At 41.7% G+C, this 19,256-nt stretch overlaps 1 protein-coding gene across 1 annotated transcript in view; it reads right to left on the bottom strand.

Annotated features, from left to right (window-relative positions):
• Positions 1-331: 331 nt before the first annotated feature.
• Positions 332-19,256, bottom strand: part of LOC106586303 (receptor activity-modifying protein 1) — a 62,108-nt gene continuing 43,183 nt past the window's right edge. Inside the window, exon 3 of the mRNA XM_014173449.2 lies at positions 332-1,589. Within this exon, the coding sequence (XP_014028924.1) occupies positions 1,334-1,589 (256 nt within the window). The 3' untranslated portion in view covers positions 332-1,333. The remainder of the gene's footprint in view (positions 1,590-19,256) is intronic.

The raw sequence follows: 19,256 nt of genomic DNA, 5'->3' as shown, positions 1-19,256 counted from the left end.
GTCATTGCTTTCTCTCTCGCTCTGCTGTGTGTGCAGCTGTCACTGAAATGGTGAGGGGCTGAAGCACATTGGCTAGAACTGTAATTGCTAGGGGGCTGGCCCACGTGTGGGAAAATGTAGGGAAAATGGCTCCACACATCTTCCATAAAACATTTGCTTTCAAACTAGGGATTTCGTGGCTAACTGAGGTAAGACAGTAATTCTGCTCATAGATTATGCATGTATGAACTACACATTGACGTATCCAGCCCAAAGCGGGAGGTTTAAAAAAAAGACTTACTAGTCATCAAAGTTCTGGAGCATGTTCTTACAAAGCAACTGATTCACAATGTCACGTCTTTGTTTTAATCCAAGTTTGTTGTACACAGTCAAAATGTACAGGGGGGGTGGACCTTTCCTGCCATTTGTCCAGATCTGCAATAGGCTGACTAGCAATCATACCAAACCCCCTAATCATCATTTGCACAGTATGTTGTACCTCAGTCTCATGCACATCAGTCATTTTTAATCATCTCTTTTTCATATTCACTTTCTATTCATGGCAAATTAGATTTGTTATATTATTTTTGATAACTTACAGCGATTTGGCAAAAGGCCAAAGTAAGGAATTGAAGGGTGAGTGTAGAAATATGTTGGTTCTGACTGTTAGAGACAGGAACAGGGACAGGGACAGGGCAGGGACAAGGACAGGGACATGGACAGGGACAGGTGCAGGTACAGGGATGTTGGATCCAGACAGTGTTTATTAGGTGAGTATAGAGTGCACAGACATCATCCATAAAGCACAGAGATGATAGCATCATCCTATCTATCAACCAATCGGTGACTGACTGTCAAAAGTCCACTTCAGGAGCTGTGCCAAAGTATCCCAACTCACTGCACAGGAAATTACCTCATGTGCCCAGGAAGTCCTTCAAACCAATCATACACCATCTGTCCTTCATGGCTAACAGCTTGTGATTCTCCACCTAGATTGGATTTGCAGATAAAGGGTAATGAAAGCAGACACTCCATTTTTAAACAAGTCCTCCTGCAGGGTATAATCAGTGTAGTTCTGTAAATCCTCATCTTGTAGTCTATGTCCTTTCCTATATCCTGTGGCTGTAGCTCATTGTCAACTCCAACAGAGTGACAGTAACATAGATGGTCTATAATGTTGTCCTTGATACAGGCTTTGATAGTCCTCCCAGTCCCTTGCCTGGTCCATGATGTCTGTTCTGTAGTAGCAGCAGCGTTATGTATACCTGTCTCCGTCCTGGGTGGAGGGTGAAGGGGGCCTCCTCTAGACCTCTTCTCCCCTGGCTGGGGGCCTGGAGCTTGGGGTTGGCCCCGGTTACACAATGCCTTCACTGCGTTTGCTCCTCCACACCACTAGGGCAGTCATGAGCAGCGTGACAAGGATGGGCACCACAATGAATGGCCCAAGGATACGGTTGGGCGGATCACGCAGCTGCCGTCCCGACAGGGAGCAGTCGTGGAAGTAGTGCTTGTGGATGCGGATGAAGAACTCGTCCACCTGCCGGTTGGGCCAGAAACAGTCCATCTTCAGGGCGATCAGGTAGGTGCAGTTGGTGAGCTCACCATAAGGTCTGTAGGGAGAGACAAAGAGAGAGAAGGAGGTAAAATCAAGCGAATGGGGCAAGGTTCATACTGTTGGGCGGCAGGTAGCCTAGCAGTTAAGAGCATTGGGCCGGTAACCAAAAGGTTGCTGGTTTGAATCCCAGAGCTGACTAGGTGAAACATATTTCAATGTGCCCTTGAGCAAGGCACTTAACCCTAATTGCTCCTGTAAGTCGCTCTGGATAAGAGCATCTGCTGAATGACTAAAATGTATATCATAATGAGGGTAAATGATAGCCTACATATTTGAATAGACATATAGGAAGGTAAGGGGCTCTGAAGTGTGGGTTCTAAATGCAAATGATATATGGTTTGGGTCAGGGTCACGGGTTAAGGAAAATAAGATTTTGAATGAAAATACATTTTGGGTCCCCACGAGAATAGAAGAACGTGTGTGTGTGTGTGTGTGTGTGTGTGAGAGTGAGTGAGTGAGTTCCTTCACCAAATCTGTACAGTCCTGTCATGATTGAGAGTAATGATTCATGGTAATGACAGAGGGTCCACTCCATACATAAAAACACACACTCTCAAAAGCGCACACACACCCTCCCCTCCTACTGACAGGTCTCTGATTGAAGGGCCCCCTCTCCCCCTTTCCTCAGAGCATGCCCGCCACATGGCCTATTATTTATACCCACATCCTCCCTGGCATGGAACGTCTGGCATAGCTAGGACCTTTTTATAATCCCCAGGTTTCCCTTACACAACCAATGGGTCCTGTTCCCTCCAACCCCCTTTAGCCCCCGCCTTGCTCCCACCAACCCCCCAGTCCCAACTAGAACTTTCCCCCAGTGGGAGAGTGATACATGGGGTAAAGGCAGACCATCTGGCTCATCTTCCAAGCCAGACATACATTATATCCATACATGCTAATCACCTTCAGATGTACAGCTGGTGGAAACACTATCATCAATAACATACAGTGGTTTAAAGTACTTAAGTAAAAATACTACATTTTTACTAAAATACATTTTTTGGTGTATCTGTACTTTACTTTACTATTTATATTTTTGCCAACTTTTACTTCACCACATTCCTAAAGTAAATAATATACTTTTTACTCCATACATCCAAAAGTATTTGCTACATTTTGATAGAAAAATGGTCCAATTTACACACTTATCAAGAGAACATCCCTGGTCATCCCTACTGCCTCTTCAGGCGGCAGCGTAGTCTAGTGGTTAGAGCGTTGGACTAGTAACTGAAAAGTTGCAAGATTGAATCCCCGAGCTGACAAGGTACAAATCTGTCGTTCTGCCCCTGAACAAGGCAGTTAACCCACTGTTCCTAGGCTGTCATTGAAAATAAGAATTTGTTCTTAACTGACTTGCCTAGTTAAATAAAGGTGAAAAAAAAATAAAAAATCAGCTGGACACACTAAACACAAATGCTTCGTTTGTAAATGATGTTGGAGTGTGCCTGCCCCTGGCTATCCGTCAATAAAAATCTAAAAATAAAATTGTGCCGTCTGGTTTGCTTAATATAATAAATTTGAAATGGTTTATACTTTAAATTTTTATACTTAAGTACATTTTAGCAATTCCATTTACTTTTGATCCTTATATATTATATTTAATATATAGTATATTTAAAACCAAATACTTTTAGACTTTTACTCTAGTAATATTTTATTGGGTGACTTTCAACTTTTTCTCGAGTCATTTTCTATTAAGGTATCTTTACTTTTACTCAAGTCTGACAGTTGAGTACTTTTTCCACCACTGATAACATATGACCTCTATTTAACCAGGTAGGTTATTAAGATGAGAATACTTTCTATTTTGCAATAATGACTTGGCATACAACAGTACCGTGGCAGCAGACATATGGACAGGAATAAACAATATCTAGGCACAAATGAATTCATTCCTAAAAGAAAAATTGAACAGCAAGACAAAAGTATAGATAGGGGCAACAGAGAGCAGGGAGACGAGAGAGAGAGACTGGGAGGAAGAGAGAGAGGTACATAGACAGTGAAGGAAAGTGGGGGAGAGAGAGGTAGGGTTGAGAGACAGGAAGAAGGAGTGTAAAATTAGATCTCCTACAGGGAATAGAAATATGAGCAAGCCCCTATTCTCTCCTCTGACATTTATCCATGACAGACGTACGGCCATGGCCAATGTTATTACTCCAGATTACCATTGTTTACATGACAGAATTGATTACCTTTATATTACCGCTGCTTTACTGAAAATGGGACGCTTGCCAAAGTCACGTCATCTGCAACATTTCATCATCGGAGGAAATGGATCATTCCTAGACAGTCCCTTTTCTCTCCTTGTATTTTCTTCCAAAACATCTCTGGTACAGTATGTTTCCTCCTAAGGGCCTGCTGACTGGAACATATTCAGTCCTGAGAACTAAGACATTTATAACAGCCAATATATGACTTATTCCACATTTTGTTGTGTTACAGCCTGAATTCAAAATCGATAAAAAAAATGTCACACTCATCAACACATAATATCCCATAATGATAAAGTGAAAAATCGTTTTTTTACAAATTTTGGCAATTAATTTACAAATGAAATACAGAAATATCTTATTTACATAAGTATTCACACCCCGAGTCAATACTTTGAAGAAGCACCTTTGGCGGTGATTACAGCTTTGAGTCGTCTTGGGTATGTCTGTACCAGCTTTGCACAATTGGATTTGAAGTTAGATGGGGAGCGGGCTTGAACAGCAATCTTCAATTATTTTCACTGATTCAAGTTTGGGCTTTGGATGGGTCTCTCAAGGACTTTCACATTCTTACATGTTTTAAATGTTTTTTAACATGTTTTTTTTACATAAGGATAGATTTGGAGTTAGATAAACTTGTCACGACTTCCACCGAAGTCGGTTCCTCTCCTTGTTCGGGTGGTGTTCGGTGGTCGGCGTCGCCGGTCTTCTAGCCATCGTTGATCCACTTTTCATTTTCCATTTGTTTTGTTTTGTTTTCCTACACACCTGGTTCTCATTTCCCTCATTAAGTGTTGTGTATTTAACCCTCTGTTCCCCCCATGTCTTTGTGTGGAATTATTTGTTGTAAGTGCTTGTGCACATGTTTACTGGTGCGCGATGGGTTTTGTACCCATGTTTGTTATTCTTTTATGCCGTTGGTTTTGCAATTAAACTGCTCCGGCTATTACCTAGTTCTGCTCTCCTGCGTCTGATTTCCCTGCCACCAGTTACGCAAACCTTACAAAACGTGGATTTTTCGGAAGGTACATATGCAGGATGCTACCCTCCACGACATGGCCTTCGCTCCAGATCAGAACTCCAAACCTACAGCCTAATTTTGACCAAAATTAACCAGAGAGATTACTGCTTCCAAGGTTTTATTTTTCAAAGCTATACAGAGGGTGCTCTAGCAAACAAACAGCAGAGACCTGAGGACACCATTCCAACCTGTAACTGAGTGAGTAGTGTTTGGTCTGATCCTATTTTGAAAGAAAAATGAAAAATAAAGTACATTACAATGATATATTTTCCTTCATGGGGCTGAATGCTGAGTTAAGGCTCCCAGGCTTGCAAGGACAGACCAGATACAAATTCAATTAGCACTAAGGTGTGAAGTAAAAGGCCTTTGAGCCCAACAAGTGTCAGGAGTCTTTGAAGCATCCTAGTATTCTCTCAGGTATGCAATCTGGTTTCCGCTCTGGTTATGGATGTGTCACTGCAACCTTAAAGGTCCTCAATGATGTCACCATTGCCCTTGATTCTTAGCAATATTGTGCTCCTATTTTTATTGACTTGGCCAAAGCTTTTGATACGGTAGACCATTCCATTCTTGTGGGCTAAGGAGTATTAGTGTCTCTGATCAGTCTTTGGCCTGGTTTGCTAACTACCTCTCTACAAAGAGTGCAGTGTATAAAGTCCAAAAAATCCGCTGTCTCAGCCACTGCCTGTCACCAAGGGAGTACCCCAAGGCTCAATCCTAGGCCCCACGCTCTTCTCAATTTACATCAACAACATAGCTCAGGCATTAGGAAGCTCTCTCATCTATTTATATGCAGATGATACGGTCTTATACTCAGCTGGCCCCTCCCTGGACTTTGTGTTAAATGCTCTACAACTAAGCTTTCTCAGTGTCCAACAAGCTTTCTCTACCCTTAACCTTGTTCTGAACACCTCCAAAACAAAGGTCATGTAGTTTGGTAAGAAGAATGCTGCTCTCCCCACAGGTGTGATTACTACCTCTGAGGGTTTAGAGCTTGTGGTAGTCACCTCATACAAGTACTTGGGAGTATGGCTAGATGGTGCACTGTCCTTCTCTCAGCACATATCAAAGCTGCAGGCTAAAGTTAAATCTAGACTTGGTTTCCTCTATCGTAATTGCTCCTCTTTCAACCCAGCTGCCAAACTAACCCTGATTCAGATATCCATCCTACCCATGCTAGATTAAGGAGACATCAGTTATAGATCGGCAGGTAAGGGTGCTCTCGAGCAGCTAGAAGTTCTTTACCATTCGGCCATCAGATTTGCCACCAATGCTCCTTATAGGACACATCACTGAACTCTATACTCCTCTGTAAACTGGGCATCTCTGTACACCTGTCACAAGACCCACTGGTTGATGATTATTCATAAAACCCTCTTAGGCCTCACTCCCCCCTATCTGAGATATCTACTGCAGCCCTCATCCTCCTCAAACAACACCCATTCTGCCAGTCACATTCTGTTAAAGGTCCCCAAAGCTCATCTTTTCAGTTCGCTGCAGCTAGCGATTGGAACGAGCTGCAACAAACACTCAAACCGAACAGTTTTATCTCAATCTCTTCATTCAAAGACTCAATCATGGACACTCTTACTGACAGTTGTCTGTGCCCAACAATGTTTGTACCATGTTTTGTGCTGCTACCATGTCGTGTTGCTACCATGCTGTGTTGTCATGTGTTGCTGCCTTGCTATGTTGCTGTCTTAGTTCTCTCTTTATGTAATGTTGTGTTGCTCTCTTGTTGTGATGTGTGTTTTGTCGTATATTTATATTGTTTTTATTTTTTAATCCAAGGCCCCCGTCCCCACAGGAAGCCTTTTGCCTTTTGATAGGCCGTCATTGTAAATAAGAGTTTGTTCTTAACTGACTTGCGTAGTTAAATAAAGGTTAAATAAATAAAATAAAACATTTTAAAAAATATTGTTCTGAAGCCATTCCAGTGTTGCTTTGGCTGTATGCTTGGGGTCATTGTCTCGTTGGAACATAAATCTTGGCCCCAGTCTAAGGCCGTTTGCACTCTGAAGCAGGTTCTCATTTACCTGTATTTGGCTCCATTCATTGTACCTTCTATCCTTACCAGTCTCCCAGTCCCTGCCACTAAAAAGCATCCCCATAGCATGATGCTGCCACCATGATGTTTCACAGTAGGGATGGTGTTAGACTGGTGATGAGCTGTGCCTGGTTTTCTCCAGACATAGAACTTTGCATTCAGGCCAAAGAGTTACATCTTTGTCTCATCAGACCACAGAATCTTTCACGTGCCTTTTTGCAAACTCCAGGTGTGCTGTCATGTGTCTTTTTCTCAGGATTGGCTTCCGTCTGTCCACTCTCCCATAAAGCCCAGCTTGGTGAAATGCTGTAGAGCAGGGTTCCGGCAGGTGGTTTTATTTGCGGACCCAAGTTTTCTGGGCAAAATATATTTATATTTTCTTAGTTAAACATAAAAGACTGTAAAACACCAGGAAATCAGCTCCAGTTGATTTAATTTTGGAAAGCTATTCCCAAGTATTCCCACGCATGAATGACACATGATCGTATACAAATACACGTTTTGAAATGATTTGGTTTTAGTCAAATATTATATCTGTTTGGGCTGCTTGTGGTCAATTTGCAGTCTACAAATTATTTGTAATTATGTTCCACCCCCCCCCACCCCGACCATTCAGCCTGCGGCTGAATCTAATTGATGATCCCTGCTGTAGAGACTGTTGTCCTTCTGGCAGGTTCTCCCATCTCAGCCAAGAAACTTTATAGTTCTGGCAGAGTGGTCATTGGGTTCTTGGTCACCTCCCTGACCAAGGTCCTTCTTGCCCGGTTACTCAATTTAGTCAGACAGCCTGTTCTAGGCAGAGTCTGGGTATGTCCATATTTTTCCATTTCCCAATCATGGAGACCACTGTGCTCTTAGAAACTTTCAACACTCTCAAAATTGTTTTATACCCTTCCCCAGGTATACATTACCTGTCAAAAGTTTGGACACACCTACTAATTCAAGGGTTTCTCTTTATCTTTACTATTTTCTACATTGTGGAATAATAGTGAAGACATCAAAACTATGAAATAATACATATGGAATCATGTAGTAACCAAAAAAGTGTTAAACAAATCATAATATATTTTGGATTTGAGATTCTTCAAAGTAGCCACCCTTTGCCTTGATGACAGCTTTGCACACTCTTGGTATTCTCTCAACCAGCTTCATGAGGTAGTCACCTGGAATGCATTTCAATTAACAGGTATGCCTTGTTAAAAGTTAATATGTTTGAGCCAATCAGTTGTGTTGAGACAAGGTAGGGGTGGTATACAGAAGATAGCCCTATTTTGTAAAATACCAAGTCCATACAGTGAGGGGAAAGAAGTATTTGATCCCCTGCTGATTTTGTACATTTTCCCACTGACAAAGAAATGATCAGTCTATAATTTTAATGGTAGGTTTATTTGAACAGTGAGAGACAGAATAACAACAAAAAAATCCAGAAAAAACACATGTAAAAAATGTTATAAAATTATAGACTGATCATTTCTTTGTCAGTGGGCAAACGTACAAAATCAGCAGGGGATCAAATACTTTTTCCCTCAATGTATTATGGCAAGAACAGCTCAAATAAGCAAAGAGAAACGACAGTCCATCATTACTTTAAGACACGAAGGTCAGTCAATCCAGAAAATGTAGAGAACTTTGAAAGTTTCTTCAAGTGCAGTTGCAAATACCATCAAGCGCTATGATGAAACTGGCTCTCATGAGGACCGCCACAGGAAAGGAAGACCCAGAGTTACCTCTGCTGCAGAGGATAGTTTCATTAGAGATACCAGCATCAGAAATTGCAGCCCAAATAAATGCTTCACAGAGTTCAAGTAACAGACACATCTCAACATCAACTGTTCAGATGAGACTGCGTGAATCAGGCCTTCATAATCAAATTGCTGCAAAGAAACCACTACTAAAGGACACCAATAATAAGAAGAGACTTGCTTGGGCCAAGAAACACGAGCAATGGACATTAGACCGGTGTAAATGTGTCCTTTGGTCTGGAGTCGAAATTCTCTTTGTGAGACGTGGTGTGGGTGAACGGATGATATCTGTATTTGTGTATTTCCCACGTAAAGCATGGAGGACGAGGTGTTATGGTGTGGGGGGGCTTTGCTGGTGACACTGTCTGTGATTTGTTTAGAATTCAAGGCACACTTAACCAGCATGGCTCCCACAGCATTCTGCAGTGATATGCCATTCCATCTGGTTTGGGCTTAGTGGGACTATCATTTGATTTTCAACAGGACAATCACCCAATCACCTGTGTAGCTGTTGAAATAGAGTCAGGACAACACAGTAACTAGTTTAGATTCCCTGTGACCAGTTTAGATTCTCCTGTGTCTAAAGCAGGGAGGTCCAGGATATGCTCCAACTCCCTCCATTCAGATGGACATGGGGTGGGAAAATCCTACAGCACATTTTGCCACCATATGTCATCAGATTGAATTTCAGGAGGGTTTAACACCACTAAATATAACTGGGTGGAGGGACAAGGAGGGACAGGGACTAACGTCAACACACAGAGGGATGTGACTGTAGCTTAGCAGCAAGATACTTCCACTTACTCTCAACAAGAAAGAGGCGAGAACACCTTGTACCTGCAACTCAGTACGGTTTGCAGGTCAATAGTTTTTCCATGTTCATTTTCTTTCATCTAACATCTGCATGAACTTCTTCATTTCTGAAATGTTCTTCCCTCAGCGTATGTTTGAGTCTACATCGTACCAACTGTACAGAAAAGTCAGAGGAAACAGAGATATCATCTGGGCCTGGTTTTTGATGTACTTCTGATATGCACATGGACATTTCTGTTGATAAGGGGAAATCTTTTACAACCGGTTTTTCACCACCCTGCATTTTTTATTTTATCTGTGGTATTGAAGTACTTTGAATGCAGTCTTTCAACTGGAACTGTGTGATGACAGGGGAGTCTTCTCCCGTCAAAGCCACCTCTCAAAGCACTTTATTTGATTCAGCGTCAAAACTTAAACGGATTTGTGTCACCACTCACCACAAAGTTTGCCACACTCCTCTCTTTGGAGGCAGCAGCACAGAGAATGCCAAATTACTTCTCCTCCTTGTCCTCTTTGCAAACCTCAGTATCCCAAACAGGCCGCTCTGTCAAACTGTTTCATCAAGTTAGCTCACTGTATCTCTGTAGCAGTTGATGGGAGAAACAGTATCCTGGCTTTGTCCCTCTCTTGTCTATGTGCGGAGCAGCAACAGCTAACCCACCTCTCTAGTTCTACTAGAGTTATGTAACTTTAATCTCTATTTCTAAAGTTATAGAGTTCAACAGTTATATAGTTCTACAGCCAGCTCCACTGTCTTCTGAAATAATATCTATAAGTTCTATATGTTCATAGAAAAGTTCTGCTGACCTGCGGTAGCTCTACACATGTTCTGTTCTGCATTCATTGTAGTTGTAGTTCTGTATGCTCTGTTCTGGTCAAAGCCTGGTCTGCATAGCAGTGAATACTCCTGCAGCTGCTTAGTGCCAGCTCTTCAAAGATACTTCTGTATATGATCACATTGACATAGATCCAAGCGAATTATGCCAAAGACTTCCTATGGAATCAGTTACTGTAATGCCAATGGAATTATTCAGAAATACAAGTACTTTTTATAATAAATATATAATTTGACAGTATGGCGCATGAGTTAGCTTTAAGGAATATTCTCTGTTAGTACTCTGTCTAAGCAGGTGCTGCTGATGCTCCCTCATTCCTTCACTCTTTGAAAAAAGGGTTCCAAAAGGGTTCTTCGGCTGTCCCCATATGAGAATCCTTTTTGGCTCAAGGTAGAACCCTCTTGGGTTCCATGTCTACATGGAGGGTTCTACATGGAACCCAAAAGGGTTCTGCCTGGAACCAAAAGGGTTCTACCTGACACCCAAAAGGTGTCTTCAAATGGTTCTTCTATGGTACAGCCAAAGAACCTTTTTAGGTTGTAGATCGCACAATTTTTTTCTAAGAATGTTATGAATTATACAGGGAGAAACTCAGAGGGTCTTGAGCATTTGTCATCTCTCTTTAATCTTCAACTCACCACAACAATCAGCAATCAGCAAAGTGATTCAAGGAGGTAGGTAGTGCACGGCCTCATAGTATTGAAATGTTCTCTCTGTTTGTCTGTTCACCCTTCTGTCTCTATGTCTGTTTGCTCAAAGTCTTTAATGTCACCGTGGGTTCTCATATAATATAGATGAAGGGAGGTTGAGGGGAGTAGAGCAATGTGCATGTCTGTGCGCACATGCAAGCAGAGTTGAGCCAATCCTCACATATTTGGGCAAATCCAAGGGCCCTAAAGTGTTTATTTAATTAGGCAAGTCAGTTAAGAACAAATTCTTATTTTCAATGACAGCCTAGGAACAGTGGGTTAACTGCCTTGTTCAGGGGCGGAACAACAGATTTCTACCTTATCGGCTTGGGGATTCGATCTTGCAACCTTTTGTTTACTAGTCCAATGCTCTAACCACTAGGGTACCTGCCACCCCATGTGTTAGTTGATAAAGTTGTTCTTCTTACCTAGTTAATTACTGTAGACTTAAGCTATTGACATCACCTACTAGCTAGATCAATTAACATAGTTTTTTCTCATAGTAATATTAAATGCTCACAAAAAAACTCCCTTAACTAATGTTGTTTATAGCTTTAAAATTAGGATCCTATACCTTAAGTATTTGGTGATGGTAGTTATCTCGCTAACTAACTATTGTCTTTCTTTTCCTTTTATTATTATTTCAGAGAAAGCAGGTACACCATCTTAAGAAGTATGGAGAACTGACAGCAAACACACTGAAGAGAAAACATGCCCCTGACACTCCCTCCACCATCAAGCAGAACACATTACTGAAGACAGTGTCTCAAAAATCCATTGGCAAAGCTGTGGTGAAGTATGTGGTCCAAGGTCTCCAACCATTTGTTGTTGTAGAACAAAAACCGTTCAGAGAATTTGTGCAGGATCTGCAGCCTAACTCAAAGATAATATCAAGGCCCACACTGCGCTCCAGGATTGATGAAGCATCCAAGGAAATGAAGAAGAAGGTGACTGAGGCCATGAGAGGAGTTGACCACATTGCCACCACCACCGACTGCGGGTCTGCAAGAAGACAGAGTTTCATTGGTGTTACAGCCCATTGGATAGACCCTGACAGTCTCAACAGATGCTCTGCATCCCTGGCCTGTGAACAGTTGAGGATCGCACACCTTTGATGTGTTGGCAGGTGCCCTAAATGACACCCATTCTGAGTTTGAAATCCGGAGTAAGATTGTAAGAACAATAACAGACAATGGCTCTAACTTCTTGAAAGCTTTCCAAGTTTATGGAGCAGATGAAAAATTACGAGGCAGTGGGTGGTGGGGGTGAAGCAGCTTAGCCAGGACAGGACGATGGTGAAGAGGAACAAGAGGAGAGTGAAGAAGTGAAGTTTGTTGATGTGGTAACGATCCTGAATGAAGGTGATGGTTTTGAGTACCAGCTGCCAAAGCACCAGCGTTGTGCTTGCCACCTACTCAACTTAGTATCTAAAGGCAATTCCCTAAAAGCAACATCCTGTGAGGCTTACAGAAAAGTGTCCTGTTCAACATTTGGCAAGTGCCAGGCACTTTGGAACAAACGCGGGAGATCCACACTCGCAGCTGAAACCGTTGAAGATACTTGCGACCTCCAGCTGCTGCGCCTGAACGCTACAAGTTGAAACTCCTGGTTCATGGATGTAGAAGGACTCCTGAGGATCGTCAAAGACAAAGGAGAGGCGGCCATCAGAGTTCTCTGCACAGACTTCAAGGTTCCAATGTAAGTAAGGATTATGTATTATTTTATCATAATGTAAGGTCTTGAATATAGTCTAAATATGTTGACTAATTACTGATTCACATATTGTAGCCATATACTATCATTTAGTCAACTACTCATTGATTGCTGTTGTTAAATCAGGTGAAATGGTTAGTGGTCCCCTTTGTAGGATAGGAAACACATTAGTCTTATTATTAGTGTTTTTATTTCTCTGGTTCAATCCAGCTGAACTCGCCTTCCTCACAGAGTATGTTGCCACAATGAGCCCAGTCGTAAAGGTCATCAACGTCCTGCAGGCTGAAACCAATGTCCAGATGGGGTGGCTACTTCCTACTATCAACCTAGTGATCACAAAACTTGACCCAATCAAATTGTCCCTGAAGTACTGTAAGCCTCTGGATGTGCTACAACTGGGACTGAAGAAACGATTCAGCCACATGTTTCAAGACCCTGAGCTGATCGCAGCTGCAATCCTTCTCCCCAAATTCACAACAGCGTGGACAAAGGATGACACCACCAACATAAGACAAAATGTGGTTAATTAACAATATTTTATTATTCATAAACAACTTTTGTATAGTGTACATTTTGACACTTCATAGATTTGAGAACCAGCCATTTGAACTACAATCCTGACTTTGTGGTTCAGTCCAATGGGTAGCCTACTTAACCCTGTTGCTTGATTTACAGTTGAAGTCGGAAGTTTATATACACCTTTGCCAAATACAGTTTTTCACAATTCCTGACATTTAATCCTAGTAAAAACTCCCTATCTTAGGTCAGTTAGAATCACCACTTTATTTTAAGAATGTGAAATGTCAGAATAATAGTAGAGAGAATGATTTATTTCAGCTTTTATGTCTTTCATCCCATTCGCAGTGGGTCATAAGTTTACATACACTCAATTAGTATTTGGTAGCATTGCCTTTACATTTTTTAATTTGGGTCAACTGTTTTGGGTAGCCTTCCACAAGCTTCCCACAAAAACTTGGGTGAATTTTGGCCAATTCCTCCTGACAGAGCTGGTGTAACTCAGTCAGGTTTGTAGGCCTCTTTGCTCGCACATGCTTTTTCAGTTTTGCAAACATTTTCTATGGGATTGAGGTCAGGGCTTTGTGATGGCAACTCCAATACCTTGACTTTGTTGTCCTTAAGCCATATTGCCACAAATTGGGAAGTATGCTTGGGGTCATTGTCCATTTGGAAGACCCATTTGCGACCAAGCTTGAACTTCCTGACTGATGTCTTGTGATGTTGCTTCAATATATCCACATAATTTTCCTACCTCATGATGCCATCTATTTTGTGAAGTGCACCAGTCCCTCCTGCAGCAAAGCACCCCCACAACATGACGCTGCCACCCCTGTGCTTACGGTTGGGATGGTGTTCTTCGGCTTGCAAGCCTCCCCCTTTTTCCTACAAACTTAACGATGGTCATTATGGCCAAACAGTTCTATTTTTGTTTCATCAGAGCAGAGGATATTTCTCCAAAAAGTACAATCTTTGTCCCCATGTGCAGTTGCAAACCGTAGTCTGGCTTTTTTGTGGTGGTTTTGGAGCAGTGGCTTCTTCCTTGCTGAGCGGCCTTTCAGGTTATGTCAATATAGGACTAGTTTTACTGTGGATATAGATACTTTTGTGCCTGTTTTCTCCAGCATCTTCACAAGGCCCTGTTGTTCTGGGATTGATTTGCACTTTTCACCCCAAAGTACGTTCATCTCTAGGAAACAATGCGTCTCCTTCCTGAGCGGTATGACGGCTGCGTGGTCCCATGGTGTTTATACTTGCGTACTATTGTTTGTACAGATGAACGTGGTACCTTCAGGCATTTGGAAATTGCCCCTAAGGATGTACCATACTTGTGGAGGTCTACAATTATTTTTCTGAGGTCTTGGCTGATTTCTTTAGATTTTCCCATGATGTCAAGCAAAGAGGCAGTGAGTTTGAAGGTAGGCCTTGAAATACATCCACAGGTACACCTCCAATTGATTCAAATGATGTCAACTATCCTATCAGAAGCTTCTAAAACCAACATTTTCTGGAATTTTCCAAGCTGTTTAAAGGCACAGTCAACTTAGTGTATGTAAACTTCTGACCCACTGGAATTGTGATACAGTGAATTATAAGTTAAATAATCTGTCTGTAAACAATAGTTGGAAAAATGACTTGTGTCATGCACAAAGTAGATGTCCTAACCGACTTGCCAGAACTATAGTTTGTTAACAAGAAATTTGTGGAGTGGTTGAAAAACAAGTTTTAATGACTCCAACCTAAGTGTATGTAAACTTCCGACTTCAACTGTATATAGATGGGGGATGGATTAATGTAGGCTCACTAAAAACATAACTGTATGATTTCTATTGTCATCTCCCTTGTATTTCAGGAATGGACTACATCAAGGACCACATGGAAGAATCCTTGCTGCAGCTAGGTGATGGCGCAAGTTCATCAGATGAGACTGTAAGACTTACCTTTCAGAAAAACTCAAGCTCAAATAAAATAAAAGGTCTGGCTGTTTTGCTTTTTGGATTTGTGGCTCTTACGTTTCATACTTTTACTTTTGAAACTTAAGTACATTTAATATCAGGTACTTCAAGACTTTTACTCAAGTAGTATTCTAATGGGTGACTTTTACTTGAGTCATTTTCCAGTAAGGTATCTTTACTGTTACTCAATTATGGCTTTTGGGTACTTTTTCCACCACTGTGCACACGTGCGTGCATGTGGGGGTGGTGGTGGGTGGGGTGGGTTATGTTTTTAGAAGCTCTCCACAACGTTCGGAAGCATTCCACTTGGAGAGGAGCACATGGAAACAATCCCAGCAGCACTTGAGCCTTCTTTTTAGGCGCCAGGCAGCTGCATGTGGGGGGGGGGGATATATAGCGATACATAAAATATATGATTATTGTGGCACTTGATAGGATGTTTCTCCAGGCATTGTAAATATCTGTTGATCTGTGCAGACCTACACACAACCTGTGTCTCTCAAACATGCACATTTTGTATCTCAAGGTTGTGCGACGTTCTATATTGCCAGAATAGAATAGATTAGATATTTCTTTATTGTCTATTTTTGACAAATATTTGAATGGAAAAAAATGCACTGCAATAGGAAGAACATATACATACAAATTCATTAAAAAAGCAAGACATTTTTTTACAGTTTAAGGACTTTTACCCCATAACTAACCTTCCACAGAGTTGGATTATTTTCCAGAGAAAGCATAGAGCCACAAGTTGATTATCCATTTTATACCATGGCTATACTTTAACAAATTTGCCGCTAGAAACGTGTTCAACATCCACTGAAGTAGCTAAAACGTTTACTAGATAGCGACAGTAGTTGCCTTGGTAACCAAACAGACTTGCTAGTTTAGCTAACCAAATCATCGTCCTAGCTTGCTATTATGAAAATCGAATTCAACAATGGTTTCAATTAGACTTTTGCTTTCAAAAGCAGCTCAAACTTAAAACATGTATGAATGAGCCATAGCCATTGAATTCTAACGTGCAAATATACTGTGCGTAATTGTCACGACTTCCACCGAAGTCCGTTCCTCTCCTTGTTCGGGTGGCGTTCGATGGTCGACGTCACCAGTCTTCTAGACATCGTCAATCCACCTTTCATTTTCCATTTGTTTTGTCTTGTTTTCCCACACACCTGGTTTACATTTCCCTCATTACTTATCGTGTATTTTACCCTCTGTTCCCCCCATGTCTGTGTGTGAAATTGTTTGTTGTAAGTGCACACTTTGACTGGTGCGCGACGGGTTTTGTACCCATATTTTGTATTTCTGGATGCCGTTGGTTTTGATAATTAAACTGCTCCGGTTATTACCCAGTTCTGCTCTCCTGCATCTGACTTCCCTGCCACCAGTTACGCACCCCTTACAGTTGTAGAGAATTATACAACAGGTGGGTCTAATCCTGAATGCTGATGCGTTAAAAATGCATTCCAGCCGGTGTCTATTCCACACATTACCAGTGGCTAAATCTATGACGTTAAAATGCATATTTACTCTGTTCCATCTGACTGTGCAATCCACTGTCTCATCAGCCCAGCCAGGCAATTTATAAACTTGATCGCCACTATAAAAAGCATGTAGACATTATCTCACATTTCTTTTAGACTGACATTTAGTTTTCAACAGCATAGATTTGTATAAACCTTGCTGTCTGTCTCTCCGACGTTCGCAACATTGTTTCAATATTCAAATTCGATCTCCAGCTGTCCCATAGTAATGAACATGTCAGAAGTCAGGCAGGCAGGCAGCGTTTCTCAGCCAGTCGAAATCATGAATGAGCTTGCATAATTTTTATGAATATGTACAAAGAAATGTCAATTGAAAAAAAGGTCAAACGAAACCAAGTACAGCTAGTTTGCAGTCTTTCCAGCTTCAGTTTGAAGTGATTGTGTTAGCTGTGTTGTTGGCTAGCTCCTCTGAACAACAGTGTCCTCACGAGTGAGCGCAATTTCTATGCAAGGCGAAATTGCGCCTCATTAGCTCATTGTTATAGATGTATCCAAATAAATGTCAGCAGAAAACAGCTTATGCAAATGAAACATTTAGAACGAACGACTGGGTCACGTCCATAGATACAGAACAAAAAGACTGAACGACTGAGTCATGTCTCTGACAACCGAACCGATAGAATGAACGACCAACTGGCTTGGGTATTATATCTTGTGGAAGGATGAAATAGTATGAATACATTAATCAAAAGAATGTTTTTAATGAAAATATGTCAATCGTTATTTGATTATGGTAACACATTGTATTGAAGTGATAATGCTCTTGAAGCCAGTGTTTGGAGGATATATTGGCACGGTTTGGCAACACCCATGCCAATATATCCTCCAAACACCGGGTTCTCTGGCATTATCACTTAAATAATGCACGCTCTAGAATGCCATTCCTTCAAGCCAATTAGAAATTAGTATTCAACAATGCCATGGTATAAAGGTTTATAAATGCTTCCCTCAACTGCCACAAAATGAAATCAAGTCACGAGTCATGAGAACGCTCAGAGAATGCTCATCGACCAAAAACAGGGTGATCGAAGCTGAGCTTTCAGGATCCGGACGGAGACGCTCCTCCAGCCAAACCAAACTGACTGATTTCAACTAAAGGCAGGCAGGGGATGTGGAGACAGACAAGACAAGTATCTGATATCCCTGGCAATAGCATCCGACTTTACCTTCTCTCCCTGAACGAAAATCCAGTGGAAACATTAGGTCCCAAGGTGAACATTCTGGCTATTGATCAGGAGAGCACAAAGAAAGAGTTGCTTGGATTATGAGCTGCAAATTGCACGATATTCCCTATATAGTACATACAGGCCTTAGTCAAAAGCATTGCACTATATAGGGAATAGGGTTCCATTTGGGACATTGACACAGAACAAACCTCCTGGCCTCCTTATTTTAGAGCATTAGGCTAAGTCTCTGGCAAGCAGCCATCTGGAGAGCTATGTAAAAACACAGTCCAATTCCTCTGATTACAGTGTAATTAGCGATGCAATCATAGTGGTTCAAGAACCGCAGTTATTTCCAAACACCTGAGGTCATAAGATTTGGCGCGGATATGATGAAGCTTATTAGCCAGTAAACTCATACAGGCATGTCTACATCATGAATGATTCCCAAACAGGCATGACCGACTGCCACAGCGTTCAACAGACTGATCACTGAGAGTAGATCATAAACTATATCAAACATGAACTTAGAGCTGAATGGAGAGAGTGAGAAGGAAAGGGAAGAGTGGATCAAGGAAAATAGCTGTTAGTTAGTTAGATAGTCCGTCTGCCCGTTCGTTAGTTAAATTATAGTGTTCTTTGACCACACGTATAGGTCACCTAATTCTCAGATGGCCATAGAACACATCCTCTACCTCAGGAACAAAGACCAAACTTTGATATCAAGGGATGCTGGGTCAAGATAAAAAAATGTACGACTTTTGCTATTGTGGGTCCTGTAAAACACAGCAAATTTAGACAATTTTTTATGTGTGACACAGAGCGTGGGCGCTTAACGCTGTCTTATCCTCACCTCTCGCTCTCTACATCATGTCAACCACCCTGATGCTCTGGTCCTACTGGTTTTTGTGTGTGATTTAACAGCAGAGGGAGATTGTTTAGCTGATTGGTCATCATAGCGTGCTAAGAGAGAGAGAGAGAGAGAGAGATGCCACCTGCCAAGAGAAGACGGAGTGGAGTCTACAGAGCTCAGGCCTGGGGCAGGTAACGTGGCCCCATGTAGTTCACACGCGATGGGACCTTTAGAGCAGTGCAGCTCTATGCTTGCTGCTAGACTCTGCAGAATGTGTGAAGTATTCTACACAGTGGCCAGCAGGTTGTCTCTAAAATGATGCTAGTGGAGTGGTGTGCAGCCCTCTGATAGATTTGTTTTTCTGTGATTGTGAATGGGTTTCACAGTCTGTATTGTTGGGACCAAGACTGCAGAAACACTACAACATAGAAAAGGATCCCATCTTGCCTGCTCTCTGTAATCTCACAACAAGTGAAGTTCTGTGTCTGAGGCTCAATCGTCAAGTTACATTGGTGCAGGTTTGCTAAGGGGTTTGACAGTCTATGCTAAGTCACCAG

This window comes from Salmo salar, chromosome ssa25 (assembly GCF_905237065.1).
Source record: "Salmo salar chromosome ssa25, Ssal_v3.1, whole genome shotgun sequence".
Classification (NCBI taxonomy): domain Eukaryota; kingdom Metazoa; phylum Chordata; class Actinopteri; order Salmoniformes; family Salmonidae; genus Salmo; species Salmo salar.
The sequence above is the reverse complement of the archived record's forward strand: the minus strand, read 5'-3'. Positions and strand labels throughout refer to the sequence as shown.